Source organism: Synchiropus splendidus, chromosome 19 (genome assembly GCF_027744825.2).
Source record: "Synchiropus splendidus isolate RoL2022-P1 chromosome 19, RoL_Sspl_1.0, whole genome shotgun sequence".
NCBI classification, from domain to species: Eukaryota; Metazoa; Chordata; class Actinopteri; order Syngnathiformes; family Callionymidae; genus Synchiropus; species Synchiropus splendidus.
In genome coordinates, this window is record NC_071352.1 from 7,479,496 (window position 1) to 7,494,944 (window position 15,449).

Here is a 15,449-nt window from a genome sequence, read left to right on the forward strand (position 1 = left end):
ACCAATGTATTGTGTTAAGTTTGTTAAAACTACTGACCTGGAAAACTGTCAAATGTTATTTTCCATTTTTAATGAAAATTAAGCTACGTTTTGTAAATATTTATCCTTTTAAATCTTGAAGCAAATGTATGTTAGTTCAACACATATGAATAATATAAATTGATAAACATAATACGTATTTTGTATTTAAATATACGCGATTAAATCTCTCTTTTTTAAGATGTATTATTTTTTCAAATCTCATTTAACCGTTGTCAACGCAATAAAGTTAGAACGTGACGTCACTCAGCGTGGGCGGGCTCCGCGGTCTCACCGGTGTTTCCGCCGCCGGGCGACATTAGCAACAGAAACACGTTAGTTAGTGTTTGCAACAACAAGTCCGGAATTCCACACTGAAGAAGGAAAAGAGGAAGCAGCCGGAGGCGACGGAGACGTTACCCTGGAGAGTGACGCTTGTCAGGACCGGCACCAGGATGGAGAGGCAGCTTTACGGTGAGTCCTGGCGAACACGCTCATTCTGCTGCATGAACCTGTCAACACTCCCCCCGGCGTCTTCCAAGCTCCATACTCGTCAGTAACGTCTCGCATAATTCACCCGCTGAATGCGCCGAGAATGTAAACCGAATGCAGCGTTTTTCATCATCACCTTTAACTGAAAAGTTCACCACACAAGCACTGGACCTCATCGCCGTGATAGAGACGTCAATAATTCAGTAGTTTAGTTCTCAGGGGGCTTAATGCATCTTAGAATAGAAGCTTCAGCAATGGCCTCATTACATTTCACTCTTTCAATCTCTGTTGACAGACTGCAGAGGAGAGCGTGGATCAAAATATCAACTGTGTTTTTGGCTCCTCCTTGATGGTTGCGGTGTGAAAATGGGGGTCACTTTTCTTCTTTAGACGTTGAATGATGTTTATGAATCATTTTATGTTTTTTTTTTTTAGCATCTCATTTGCGCCTCTGCGTTACATAATAATAACAGACCTGAATGCAAGTCCGGGTAAGCAACAACAAACGAATATTCTTAAGTTTTATTCGCAAACCCGGATTTCAGAAGTTTATTTTTGGGGCAGAAACTGCTATAGAACCAGGTGGATTGAATTACATGGGCAGAAGAAAACTATAATGCCTTACAAACCATTCATAGCTGTTATGTCGGATCAAGCAGTCGAAAGTAAAAGAAACAAATTTGAGCGAAAATATTACGTTTTTGGTCGGAAAATTGTGTCGCTCAATTTCAATAGAGCATGTGGAAAATCATAATTGTGGATGTATACAAAGTGAAGTTGTCCAATATAAGTAACATTATGGCTAGCTGGGCTATTGTACTGCACAGGTGGGCAAACTGTGAGTTGTGGGCCACATGTGGCCTACTGTCTGTTTTCATGGCCCTCTTAGGGTCAGAGAAAAGTGCAACTACAATTTGAATTCAAATTTTCTATTCATATCCATCAGTTCTTTGTGTCTATCTTTTATCCTCCAGGATTCAGTTCTTTTAATGAGTAACGTTCATTTAACAATATTTTTGTCCCTCAAAATAAATAAATAAAAATGTTAAAAAAATGAATTAACAGTATGAAGAAAATACTTATACTAATAAAGCACCTTTTAAAATCATATTTAACTGTTGCCAAGATATTCTCCACTTGAAAAGATCTTCCAGAACCTTTAATAATTGACCTTTAATTTAATTTTACCGTTAACCTATAATTTTAATTTTTTAATGAAATATTATATCATCAAATATTTCAAACATGTAATTCCATGACATACTTGCACTTTCCATTGTTTAAAAATATTTAGTTCACAAAATTAAAGGGTCAAGATTCTGCTTCTTGTATCCCACTCTTGTTTTAGAAAATAAAATAATGTTTTTGGAATCTTTGGGAATTGCATTGCCTACTCATGTTCTATCGCCTTCAGGAAGTAGTTTGTGGTTCTCGTTACACCAAAGGGATGTTAAGAGGAACGCCATTTTTAGGCAAAAAGAACCTCATAAATGGGGTGAAAAAGGGGGTGTGCGGTTTTGTGGCTCTACTCCGAGTCTCAGATGACAGAGCTCCACACCCTTACCAAGGGAGCGTCATCGTGCCAGTTCTGAAAAAGCTCAAAACTTGTATGAAAACAAACATAAACATAAAATAAATCAGAAAATTTATTTGTTGAAGGGGTTTAAATTTTTACCAATGAGCGCCTCTCTGTCCCAACAAAACAGTCTTGTGCTAACTTCCCGCTCAGCTGTCAATTACGTAACCATCCGTGAGATCACTGACAGAAGAGGTGCTGATGCTCGACTCCACCGCAGCGGCTTGTACACAGTACAAACGGAAGACACATTTAGACCCAAATAATGGAGTTAAAAGTGTTACAGTGTGAGAATGTGGGTCGTAACGCGTGAAGGTGCTTTAATGCGTCCCTCCTGGGATTCACTTTGAAACCCAGCAGCAGGACATCAGACTGACTTCCGTTTCTTCTGCACTCTTTTCACCATCCACCTGCAGCTGTCTGTGAAGCTCGGCTTTCGCTTTGCATACTAAAACGTGCAAATAAAGGAAACCGCGTGCTATTTATAGGAGCGGTGCGTCAAATGCTGGCAGATTTTTTTGGGTTACGTTCATCTAGTTTTGACCTGCGCCGTGGAAATGTGTTCTTGTGTGTTATTTTTAAAGCAAGTGACAGCAAATCTCTGGAGAGTTTTGATGAGAATAGAAACTGGAGGTTTCGCAGTTCCTTGGTCGTTTTGCCAGTGAATGGGATACAGTATGTTATGGCTGGTAGGAGTTTGTGTCACTGTGCTGTCACATGACATGCTGTGACAGTTGACATCACATGCTGTCAGTCAAACATACACTTTTATGTTTGTGTCTAGTCATCACAGCCAGACCTGTTTTCAAAATAGATACGCACATCTCATTACCAAGGTGCTGTTGAGCAGTGCATCAGACTGTTGTTGTTGCTATGCTTGTCCATTAGGGGGCGTCTGTGCATCATCTTACACAGTGAAGAGGCTAAATTGAGTCTTTTTAAAAAGAACTAAGGACAGATTTCTTTTGAATTCTGAATTATTTGGTAACTTTTGAGCTTCATGAGTTTGTGGGGTGAGGTCATTTGTTTCCAGCTCACCTCGAGTGACTGTGTGGTGCAAGAAGAAGTGAAACCACACTGCTGCTGTTGTTGTCATAATTCGTTGCTATTTTTTTCACTCGCTTTGATGCGTCACAAAATCATTTTGTGTTGCTGAAGTCAACGTTGCCGCCCAGGACTACAGATCCATTACAGAGAAGTGCTGACTTCACCGTGCCCACGTGGTCGCTCCTCTGACAGGGTGGAGGCGATATGCAGCTGCAGCATTTTAAAGAGGACAGGACTGACTCTGCAGTTCATGAATGGGACGTTGTTGAACACTTGACCCCTCAAGTGATGAACTATGAAGGCACATTTTTATTGATTTAACGTGGCTCTGCCTGCTGTCTGGTTGTGAGGTACCAAAGATCATCACTTTGAGCATGAGTGGGGAGGTGAGTTGTGAGTCAGATGGATGTGGGGAATGGCCTGAAGCGATGGTGACGTCACTCCTGTCCAACACCCTCAGAAGTTGAAATAGAGATGACGTAACTAACATGTACAAGTGGGCTGTTTGTCTTCTCCCTTTGGTTGTTTTGTTGTCATTTTCACATTTTAAAACACATTTTTAGAACGACATTGTAACTGTTTTTTGCTTCAGAATTCATAATATTCAGCTTGGCTAATTTACAAAATTTGAATAACAGTTCTGTTTTGTATCATGGCATCACAACAGTCCATTTAAAAAAATACCTTACATAAATATAATGCCGAAAAGGTGGTGAGCGATGACTTGAAGCCGATGTAGTTCACATGCCAGACCAATGAGTGGTGCTGTGTATCTGCACTTCTCTCATACGACGAACAATGAGGCGAACCGATTGTCAAGGTAGCTTGCTAAGTCACAGACTGTGTTCTGACAGTTTTATTTTGAGGTTAAATTATTAAGGAGTGAGAATGAGGTCAGCAGACAATAAAGGTGCCATGGCTGATAATAAGTAAATAATAAACTCGAGGAAACAATTAGCGTGTGTTGCTGGGCTCTCCTCAAGAGTCTCACTTCTTCATGTGGCCCTCGTGGGAAGATTGATTTTCCTTTCCATCTCCGTTTACATTTTTGTGACAAATGAAGCCTGAGCCTATAGTTATTTTTCACAAAGAGTCTATAATGGATAATATAGAGGATAAAATGGGCACATGCTAATGCTACATGTAGCATCGTTGTTCATATATATTTATCGGGACTAATGACCACGACCAAAACACTTTCCCTTCATGTCTAGAACTGGGGTCACCTTTGGGGTTACCTGGGGTTGTAGTAGAATTATTTGTAGATCTGTGTTTAGCAGACTCACAATTGTAGTTTTGGTAAATGGAAACGAGTGTGATTAGTCAATAGATTTTAAATATAAGATGTGTAATTCATTGCATTAGTGCATTCATTAAAATGGATTATACCCTTCCTTTAAATTAATAAATGTGTGTGAAAAATAAATAAATATACCACAAATATCAAGTACAGTGGTACCTCGGTTTTCGAACGTCCCAGACTTCGAACAAATTGGAGTTCGAACAAGAATGTCGAGATTTTTTTGCTTTGGATTTCGAAAAAAGCGTGCGCGGACCGATCAGCTGATCCACGACGCGCTTTGTTGTTGTGTATAACGCAGCCTATGTATGCAGACGTATCCCGTTAGCTACATTTACTGACTGTTTTTTCTTCATATTGAGGTCTAAAACCTTTCCTGTCTCCGCACTGGACCGTGGTAGAGTGTCACAGATGCTTGCTCTCCACACCTCCGAGGCTGGAGCGCTCACTCCAGGGTTTGATGTCCTGTTGTGGGCTGGAGCTGGGACAGGGATGAGGCGAGTCTGGGACAGAGCGTGACTTGCACAGAAGCGCACATTCAGAGCTGGACACGCACCGGGCACCTCTTCACTTCTGGAGAGACGTCACTCACTCGGCAACCCCTCCCACATGCAGCGGCCACACACATAGAGGAACAGCGCACCTGCAGCAGACACTCTACATTCACTCCTACAAAAGACTATTTTAAGGCTTGGAACGCATTATTTCTTTTTCCATTCATTGTAATGGGAAAATCAATTCAGATTTCGAACAAATCGCTTCTCGAACGGCCATCTGGAACGGATTGTGGTCGAGAACCGAGGTACCGCTGTATTTCACACACCACTAAAAATCTTTATAAATATGTAATCTAAATATATATATAAATAAATTAAAAGCCATTTCAATTATTATTATTAATATATTCATCAGTTAATCTGAAAATTTAAAAAATATATTTTTTCAATTATTTAAAAATTCAAGTGATTGCGATACGCTAATGCTACCTATAGCATTGTTGGTTATATATATTTAGGAGTTAATGTGGGACCAAAACTCTTCACCTGGGGTTTTACTAGGCTTTTAGTAGATATATGTATAGCTGACTCATTATTGTAGTTTTGGCATGTATTCCCAGATTGCCTCTCTGGGTCTGTCATGACTTCTAGATTTGTGTGTTGCAGAGGCGACACAATGTTTTATGAGACGCATCGCCACATCCGCCTCAATCTAGACCACCTCTGCAAGTGATCGGATATCAAAACGTTAACTCGTGTGTTCACATGTTTATCTTGCTTTTCATCTGTGGATTTGTTGTGTGTCCCTGAGCTGTCGGCTGGAGTGTCCATTTGAGATAAAGAAGTTATCTGAATCTGAATTTAAAGATTTTCCCGGAGGATGATGGTAACTCCCAACCTGTTGCCTGGCAACCATCTTGGTTTTAATGCTGAAAGGGTGTAAGTCACAAACCCAGACTGGAGGGGAGGCTTTATAAAAAGAAAAAACTTCTCTCATCAGACAGACTCTCTGTGCGCGTGCTAGGTCCGAGAATATCTCCTCGGATTAAAGCAGCACCAGAGTGTGAAAGGGAGAGTTAGTGCCAAGAAGAGAGGGAGAGAGAAAGAGCAGAGGAGGTGGCTGACAACACCATCGCGAAAGAAAAAGGGGAAGAGATAAAACAGAAGTGGCTTGAGCGCCATGACCGGAGCGCTGTTGTCGAGGATGAAGTAGCAAAGAAAAAGGATTGGACCTGAGAGTCAGTCCAAGCTGGGATTAGCTGAGGTGACACAGACTGAGCAGGACCTCTCTGTTGGATTCCTTCTATTAACCCCTGGAAGCCCTGACAGCTTTGAGGGGAAACCTGGGCCTCTACAACTTCCCTTTTCCTGAATATAAATTCGAGGGTGGCCTCTCTTGGACGTACAGGAATGGGGACAGTGAGCGAACTGTGCGTGTCCAGTCTGCAGACCTTCTTGTGTCCAGCTGTAAAGGCTGTCCAGCAGGCTCCAGGTAAAACCTATTAGTTTGTTGTTGTAGTTTGTAGTTCTTACAACTCTGTCTGATAAACAGTGTCATATCGTACTTTTAAAAAAGATGGTCAAAATAGGTAAATTATAACTTTTAAATTTGGCAATTAAACGTGAAAAAAAAAATATTTTTTTGTTAATATAAAAATAGAAATATGTGTGATTACTCAATAGATTTTAAATATAACATGAATGATTATTAAATTCAATGAAGTACCATTACATTGCTTTACATTTTTTTGATAATAAATATACTGATAAACTATAAACTTCCGCGACCATAAATACAGTCCAAGGGACGTGTTTAGCCCCTGTGCCTCTGTTCTCCCCTCACATTGCCCTTGTTTTTACATTTAAACTGCCATCTGCCATTCAAACAAGTAATCCCAACAGTGAGGGACGTTTGTTGACAAGCTTCACCTTGTGTTGTTTAGCTTGCGGCTAATCCTCCGCAACAGTCTAATAAAAACGCTCTTGAAGCTTAAAAATGATTTCTAAAATACTGTTACGGTGTACGTCATTGGCTTCCTGTTTATACTCGCTCAGGATGTGTTGTCGGTGTTGATTGTCTGTGTCATGAGTCAGGTGGTGTTTCCAAGGAAGTGTGTTTGTACCGGTGCTGGTTTGAAGAAGAAATATTTTTGTCTAAAAAAACGCCGTCCACGGAATGAAAATCATTGGTGTTAACTCCTGCATGTGTGCACACAGAGACAGAGAGGGCTAATGTTATTACTGACTTAAGAGGTCTAATCTGAGGCGCACATGGATCCACCACTTTAAACGTTCCCTTTGGCTCCTCAGCACGTCCACCGTTGCTCCAGCCTCCTGTGGAGGTAGTTCACCTTGGCCTTCAGGTTCCTTAGGACGCCACGCACACTGTGAGAACATTGCATTGGCCTGAGCGATGTGTTCAAGGTTCCTGTGGGAGCATGTGCAAATTATTCTGACCGACAGTGTTGACAGTGTTGCCTGCTGCCCCGGCGAATCAGCTGTTTGGCACCAAGAGGAAGCGCTGCTGTCTCGGTCATCACTCGAAACTTCAGAATCAGCAGCAGGGCGTGCGTGTGAAAGGAGACGTTGGTTCATTTTGGGGTTTTGAGAAAGGGGAAGTGGGCAGTATTGCACTGATGACGCGTGATTTTATCACTTATTTCTCAGTCCCTCAGCGACTGGCCTCTGGTGCTCTGCCGATATCAATGAGCAGTGCGGAAATCACTTTTTTAAATTAAAGATAAAGGCTTATCACAGCCATTTACTTTTGTTCACACCTACCAAGGTGGTCAGTGAACGCATCATCATGTGGCAGAAAGTCAGTATTAGGATTTACAGAAGTGGGTCCTTTCTTCTTCTTTTCCTTTGGGCTACTCCCTCCAGGGGTGGCCACAGTGGATCATCTTCCTCCATCTCACCCTGTCCTCTCCTTCCTCTTCTCTCAAACCTACAAACCTCATGTCCTCCTTCACCACCTCCATCAATCTCCTCTTTGGCCTTCCTCTCCACCTTCTGCCTGGCACTTCCAACCTCAACATCTTCTTCTCCACCTTGCCCTCCTCCTCCTCCTCCACCTTCTTCTTTCTCTTCTGGCTTCTCCCTCCAGGCGTCACCACAGTGGGTCATCTACCTCCATCTCACCCTGTCCTCTGCTTCCTCTTCTCTCAAACTCTCATGTCCTCCTTCACCACCTCCATCAATCTCCTCTTTGGACTTCCTCTCCACCTTCTGCCTGGCAGTTCCAACCTCAACATCTTCTTCTCCTCTTTCTCCTCTTTCTCCTCCTTCTTCTTCTCCTCCTCCTTCTCCATGGCCACAGCGGATCATCTTCCTCCATCTCACCCTGTCCTCTGCTTCCTCTTCTCTCAAACCTACAAACCTCATGTCCTCCTTCACCACCTCCATAAATCTCCTCTTTGGCCTTCCTCTCCACCTTGTGCCTGGCAGTTCCAACCTCAACATCTTCTTCTCCTCCTTGCCCTCCTCCTCCTTCTCCTTCTCCTCCTCCTTCTTCTCCTCCACCTTCTTCTTTCTCTTCTGGCTTCTCCCTCCAGGCGTCACCACAGCACGATTTTATTCCGATAGGGACTTAAAAATGAACATTTTATTAACATGAAAAATAGAACTGCAAATCATTCATAGGTTCAATAAAATAATTAGAAACTAAGCAATAACCTAAGGAAATTGATTCCAATAAAAAAAAAAAAAAAAACACCAAACACCAAATATTTTTTGGTGTTTTGAGTAAATTGGTTTGTATTTATCGCTCTTGTGGCTGCATAAAATGACTTGGCGAGCACAAACCTCACTTTAGACTCGATTGACTTTAGAATTTCAGCCGAAAACCATACAACAACCGAGTGACACGTTTGATTTGGCAGAGACACGGTATCAGCTGCTCCTATCAATAGCCTCCAGTATGCAGACCGCTCTTCACATAGTCTTCTTCCTGCAACTTGAGCTTGTACAAGTTGGTGTACTAAATATTTGCTTGTTATCCCAGTAGGCCAGTGATCTAGATAAATTCATAAATATTCCAACCAAAGTAGGTCACTTAAAATAAACACTAGAGGTAGCAGGGATCATTAGAAGGAATCATCAAACCAGCCCTATTTATTCAGCAGTTATGGACCATAAGATCCTTGTTAATATTTCATTGTATGTTACATAACACACCCTCTTTTTTTCCAAACTGCCTTCTGGGTCAATCACTCTACCATGTGCTCAGTGTCGTCTCATGATTTCTTCATGCCTGTAAAGCTCCAAAGTGAAGAGGCTGCGCAACATTACCCATTTTTCTTCATCACTCTGGTTTAAAAGGACTTGACCGAAGTGAAGCAACAGTTTAGCTTTGTTTCAGAGTTGCAGTCGAATTCTCCACACGTTTGCAGTGGGCAGAGTCTGGATGAATCACACAAGTGAGTCACGTTTGACTCACTTCATCACCAGTAATAGCAGATCATAAAGTAAAGATAGCTAGACAGTGAAGTGTAATTCTTATCGCTTGGGTTCTGACTCTTGTTTTTTGGGCCTCTACGTGAGGCTTTTAAACCCCATGTGCTGACATGAATGACTTGTGTGCTATGCTGTGAGTGTGAGAAAGAGGATGTCAGAGCTGGGTTCGCTGACATGATGGAGTAGCGCTGTGTGCGATGAGACGGGTGGAATAGAGCTGCCCCAGTCTCACATGGCAGCTGTGGACATCATTTGGGAACACACAACATGAGTCAGCTTGAGAATGTGCAACATCAGCTGTTGTGAAGTCGCACAATGTTGCTGCACTGGTGGCTGATGGTCCGAACAACCCAGAGAGGTGTGAATAATAGTTCCGTAAGCAAAATAAATCTGGAGTCTAAATTGTTGACTGCAGTCAGACAGATACTGCTTTCATTTCAGTCACGTTTGGATGACTAAACATTAGCAAAGAGGAGTTGAATGTGGGCGGCGAACCAGCAGAAGATACAGAGCCTTTTTACGTCTACATTATTCACTGAGTTTTTTTTGTTTTTTTTTAATCCTCCCTTATTTACATGCCGTGCACAGAATGAATTAGAGGTTAGAATTAAATCAGAGTACTTGCAAAGGAATGACTGGTATGTTTGTCGCAATGACCTTTCCCAACAGTTTCACAATCGGTTCTCTTCAGTGGTGATGACGTGCGTTTTGATGTGGTGGACCAAGACGTTTAGTAATATTAGTCTGTCGGAATTGTTTTGTTTTGCTCATCTTTTCTGTGTCGTTTGAAGCCTTCCTCATGTCAAATGCATTGCTGTTTTTCCTCTCCATGTAGTTACATAATACTCCTATAATAAAGTGAAATGGAAAAACAATATTAAATGGCACATTGAAGTGGTTACAATGACAAACAATAAATAAACAATGCTAATAAAGAACAGTCCACAGGAAAGGTTTCTCTTCAAATATTCAATGACTGTACTTGAGGCAGTAAACAATTATAAGCAACATCGTTTTTCATTTAAATAGAAAACAAAATAAATCAAGAATAAATAGGCTCGAAATAGTTTTTAACTGTAATACTGCGCGCCGTCAGCAGAGGTCTCTATCGGCACTCGTTCGCTGAAGCTTCCCAGTAATGTCATGTGAAGACGTCAATCATATCAAAAGATGCGCCCTTATTTATTCATACTTTAAATGTATTATTCACTAAACTAGGCACTTCATCATCAAATGCATCCAACACTCGCTTTTTTCTCGTGCAAAAAATCCTTCAAAATGATTGGTGAGTACTTCATCGCCAACTACTTTTAAGGCTGTTGTTAGTCTTCTAGCACTTCAGTTCTTCTTCTGGGTCTTTGAATAGTTTAGTTTGAAGGGCTGCTGTTTTTAAAGTAGGAGCCGCTTGTTTGTGTGTCACTTCAGCCTCATTGTGATTCAGTTTTATCGGCATGATGACGTTGATCAACATGACCATCTCTTTTAATTCTTCTAAAGGTCACGCTGCTGCTGCTGGCACGCATTTGTCCTGGGTTTTATCTCCCATTGGCAGCAGAGCTCCAGGGAACGGATGAACCCGGAACAATGAATTGGACCTTTATGTGAACGAAGTTGACTTCACACAGACTACATTGTCAGTGAGCCGGCTCGGGTAACACAGCTGAGGCATTCATGGGCCTCAGCATGAGCTCTTCAAATGAAGTGCCCCCACTCAGACACCATGATGATCATTCCTCTCAGCCATGAAATATGCTCCAGTTTCTTGTCTCCTGTGAGACAGTTTTTAAGCAAAGTAGTATTGAAATGCTTCAGCTGTTTCCCCCCTCACACCTGCCCGGCCTCTCCAGCTCACATTCCTCCCTCATATCTTTCTACAGGCAGAGACAAGCCATGCATGTAGATGCATTCACTTGCAGCAAGTCTGCCCTTTGTTTTGACTTCTTCCTGTTCAGGCACTGCTGCAGGTGAAACGCGCGCTGATCTGGCTGCGCCAAAAGTGCGCCAGCATCGCAGCAATAAAAAGGCCCATCGCTACTTCTGTGTCACTGAAGCGACGTCGCACTCACTTCCCCCAACTTGTGTGTGTGTGTAACAGAGCGTGGGTGTGTGAGCGGCGCTCGAGGCGAGAGGGTGGTAAACGCGTCACCATTTGCTGCACCTTTGGATGTCGTTAATCAAGTCACTGAGCTAGAACGGGAAGGGAGAGATTGGTCCCTTCACAATAAGAGCGGAGAGAGCCTCCGCAAGTTGAACAGAGCAATTTTAACAAGAGAAAGGGATTAAATGATTAAAAAAATAAGCCATTATATTACGTGTAGTATGTTCAGCTATTTAGATAGAACGCCACCATTATTTTTTGCCTCGTTACACACAGAATATGTTAGTATTTACTTTTTTTGCCCTTAAATTATTAAGTCCACCATATTGATCAACACTTTAATGTATTTATTTTTTTTAATATTGACATCATTTCCATTTCATTCATTTTATTGTTTTTTGATGAGTTTCTTTTCCTCTTCCCCTCCTCCCCCTGCTCTTCTACAGTAGGAACTACTACTAACAATAACAATAACAATATATATATATATATATATATATATATATATATATATATATATATATATATATATAGACGGAGAGAGAATATTTTGATATTTAAAATGAACTGTTCAATAAGTTTGGTAAGATTTTATTTTGAAACCACAAACCAGAAGTTGAGTCTCCTCCTCCCCCTCCTTTGACAACAACAGTCTGGCAGGAAAGACTTGGTTAAAGTCCGTGCGTCGTCGTATCCAACCACTCCTTTGGGTTTCAGACACTTTCGTTCGGTTACTGACGAAACTACTACGAATTTGACGCAAGAAATCAAGACTAATATCGAGGGTCGCTTTTGGTTCAACTTTGACAGCAAGAACAAATCTGCGGAAACTTACTTGGTCACCATGGTGTTAAAATCAGAAGACGGCGTCGGTGAGTTCAGGAAATACTTTTACTGACCATGCTCTTTCTTTTGGAAATCTCTTTAATATAAATTATAAATATGTCTTTTTAAATTAAAAATAGATGGTTTTAAAATTAGCATAGCTTTTAATTTACGTTTTAATCTTTACTGTTTTTAAAAATAGCGCTGTATTGAGTTTAATGTGTACAAACAGCAAGCCTAAAACAAAGATATTCATAATAAATACATTTTCATTCACTCATTTTCTACGATTATAATCGGGGGGACTGTCCCAGCAACACAGGGTGAGAGGCGGAGGGCTCGCTGGACAGGCCACCTGACCCCACGCACGACCACTCACGTCCATATCTACAGAGAATATAGAGCTTTATTTAAAGTTTGCATACGTTTGAACTGTGGGAGGAAACTGGAGTATTTAGAGGAAACGCGTGCAATGTTTTTTTTTTTTTGCTATTTTTATAGTTGTATTTTTTTATTCCTGTACATCTACGTTGATATTTCTTTTCACAGCTTCCGTGCTTGTTGTTATGTTTTAGACTGTTTTGGGAACGTGCTGAGGCATCAACAGGTGGAAGAACACACTCCTACACTGTCAGCAAGAGAGTAACACTTGTTGCTGAGTGCATTGTTTCACCACCACAGACTTTTAGTTCCATTGGTTCGGTTGCTAGTTTGAGGCTCTTTGTTCGTTCGCCTGGCAGCATTAATTGGCAGTGCGTCACTGCTAATCTTATTAAAGAACAGTGAACGTCTCAGTGACTGATCCGTTTTTTTCAGGCCGCCACTTCTTTGTTCTGGTTGTGTTTTAGGAGTCTGGCACACGGCTGCTTTGTTTTCACTCTCAGTAGAAGTGCTTTCTCGGAGATTCTATTTTTCCCTGCCAGTTTGATGCGTGTGGCCCGAGTGTAGATGGAGTCATGGTAATGGTTCTCTAAAGAGCGGCATTGAGAGGTCTAATGGGCACTACTAATGCCCCGGAGGTTTTCTAATGGTCATTTTCATGCGATAATCACATTTTTAGCGTGATTTGCATTAGCGCTCCGGTCCACTCAGGCTGGTGTTGATGTTAGGATACTTGCAGTCGCAACCTGACGGACATGCTTTAGGCGGAGTCCTTGTTTTGAGTAACTCACTTTGGTGAGTAGCCGTGAGACACGAAAACAATTTTCTGGGCGTTGGCGACCGTGTCATGGTCAACTGTCTTATAAGTGACTCATTATTATTCATATTATTAATAATAATATTATTATTACTGACACTATTGTTTTAGCAGCATTGGCAGTAGTAATGTAGCTCTGTTGTTGAGTTTGAATCCTCAACTCTGAAGGACAAGTCAAGCTGGGTGGAGGCCACGGTGCACACCTAGGGTTCAGCTCAGACATCTTCATAGTTATGTCATTGGTCACTTGCCAGACGAGGCTGTTTAGTCTTCTTATGTAACCCTATGAATTCAAGTCAACTTGAGTCACACAAGCTGAGGCTACTGCTCTGGTTACTTGTGTAGAACAAACAAAGCTGGTGTTTACTGTCTAGGACAACTCCTTGTTGGTGACTCCAAGCACAACTGTATGGTGCCCTTGATGACTAGATGTGTGGATGTGGATCTCATCTGGTGCCTTACCTGCGAGTCAGGTCCATAGCCTGGTCACTGTTTTTTTCTTTTAACCATTATTATAGTGACGTTGAGTTTTTGATATATACATTTTGCTTTCATCATCGACTTTACTGATGTTCTATTTATGTTTTTTCTGAACTCGCATTTTTCCCATCATTCTAATCAGATCGCAGAAGCAGACCTCCATATTATCGAGTATTTTTAAATGGTGTGTGTCAGGCTTGACTACTGCAGCAGAACTGTTTATCTGATTCTCGTGCCAAGCTGACGCCGATGCAGGTGGTTTCAGTCTGGTGACGTCTGTGTTCTCCCGACGTTATTGCTGCGGGCTGTTCTGACTTCTGGAGCGGTGGATTAGAAATGCAGCCTTTTCCTAGCTTAAATAAGATGTAGGTTTGTTCAAGATATCCTTTTGGTGAAATGTGAACAATGCGTGGAACAATGGCAGTGATCCGGCGCCACAGAAACCGAGAAAGGTCTGGACAATTTCGACCTGCCACACAAGGTTGTATAGCTGCTTTGTTGAAGCTGTGACCCCTGGTTCTATCAGAGCTGGAGGACACCGTTCAGCTGAAGAATGCCCAGAGATTTGGGTTTTCATTTCTGTTCCCACAGGATGGGCGTGGTCTGCTGTGGTCTCACTCCCGCTGAAGTCTGAGAAAAGCTTTCTGACAGGAAGTCGAACTTTATAGATGTACAGGAAGTGGCATCCCACACACAAAACATTTACCAAAAAAAAATTGTCTCATACATTACATCAGACGCCCCCTGTATGTTTTGGATGAGCATTTCAGTGGCAAAGAGGATGTTGATAAAAGCACATCCATGATAAGAATCAAAGCCGATGCTATGAGAGGACAAAGGGGTGCATTGTGGGCCAAAATAGCGCTTCCGCTTTTTAGGAAAAACATTGCGTTGGCCTTTATAAAAGCGTTAATGGTGATTATTTTAAGAATCTCTGCTATGTGGAAGGGCATCTATCGGTGTGTGCAGCTGCAGGATGTTTATCCTGACAAGTCGTCTGTATGTTTGCCTCACACTAAAGCTGTCTGGATCTCGGCGTACATTTCTTCACCTCAGGCTCATCCTCTGCCCCCAGGATTCCCTCGCAGCAACTCACACGCTTGGAAAAATAAAATATGGACGATCTTCTCTCAGCAAGCGAATTTCCGTCTCAAGCAGCTGAGCTACAGAGACAGAGCTCCCAAATTTTACATTCATCTATATACCTAGTCTCACCAAGCTTTGGATCATGAACAAAAGATTTCAATAGTTTCCTGGGCACTTTGTCTGGATATAGGCTGATTCCAAGAGGACAAAAAAAGAGGTAGACAAAAGCACTATTGATATATGTAAACAAAGGTTTGGCAAATACTTCATGTGATACCAAAGTATTGCAATCGGCAAATAAGTCGAAGTACTGTTACTATTTGGATGTGTCCCTTGAGAAAGTAATGGGAGTTATGAGCTGAAAGTTTTGACGGGAA

The 15,449-nt window shown here is 41.7% G+C and overlaps 1 protein-coding gene across 3 annotated transcripts in view; it reads left to right on the plus strand.

Moving 5' to 3' along the window:
- Positions 1-329: 329 nt before the first annotated feature.
- The window catches only part of cyth1a (cytohesin 1a), a 33,476-nt gene continuing 18,356 nt past the window's right edge, over positions 330-15,449 (plus strand). The window contains exon 1 of one of the 3 annotated variants that reach the window (XM_053851247.1): positions 330-492. In XM_053851247.1, the coding sequence (XP_053707222.1) occupies positions 474-492 (19 nt within the window). In that variant the 5' untranslated portion in view covers positions 330-473. Of the gene's footprint in view, positions 493-5,974; positions 6,423-12,116; positions 12,356-15,449 lie in introns of those variants that run through there. The other 2 variants (XM_053851245.1, XM_053851246.1) reach the window with 2 other exon arrangements.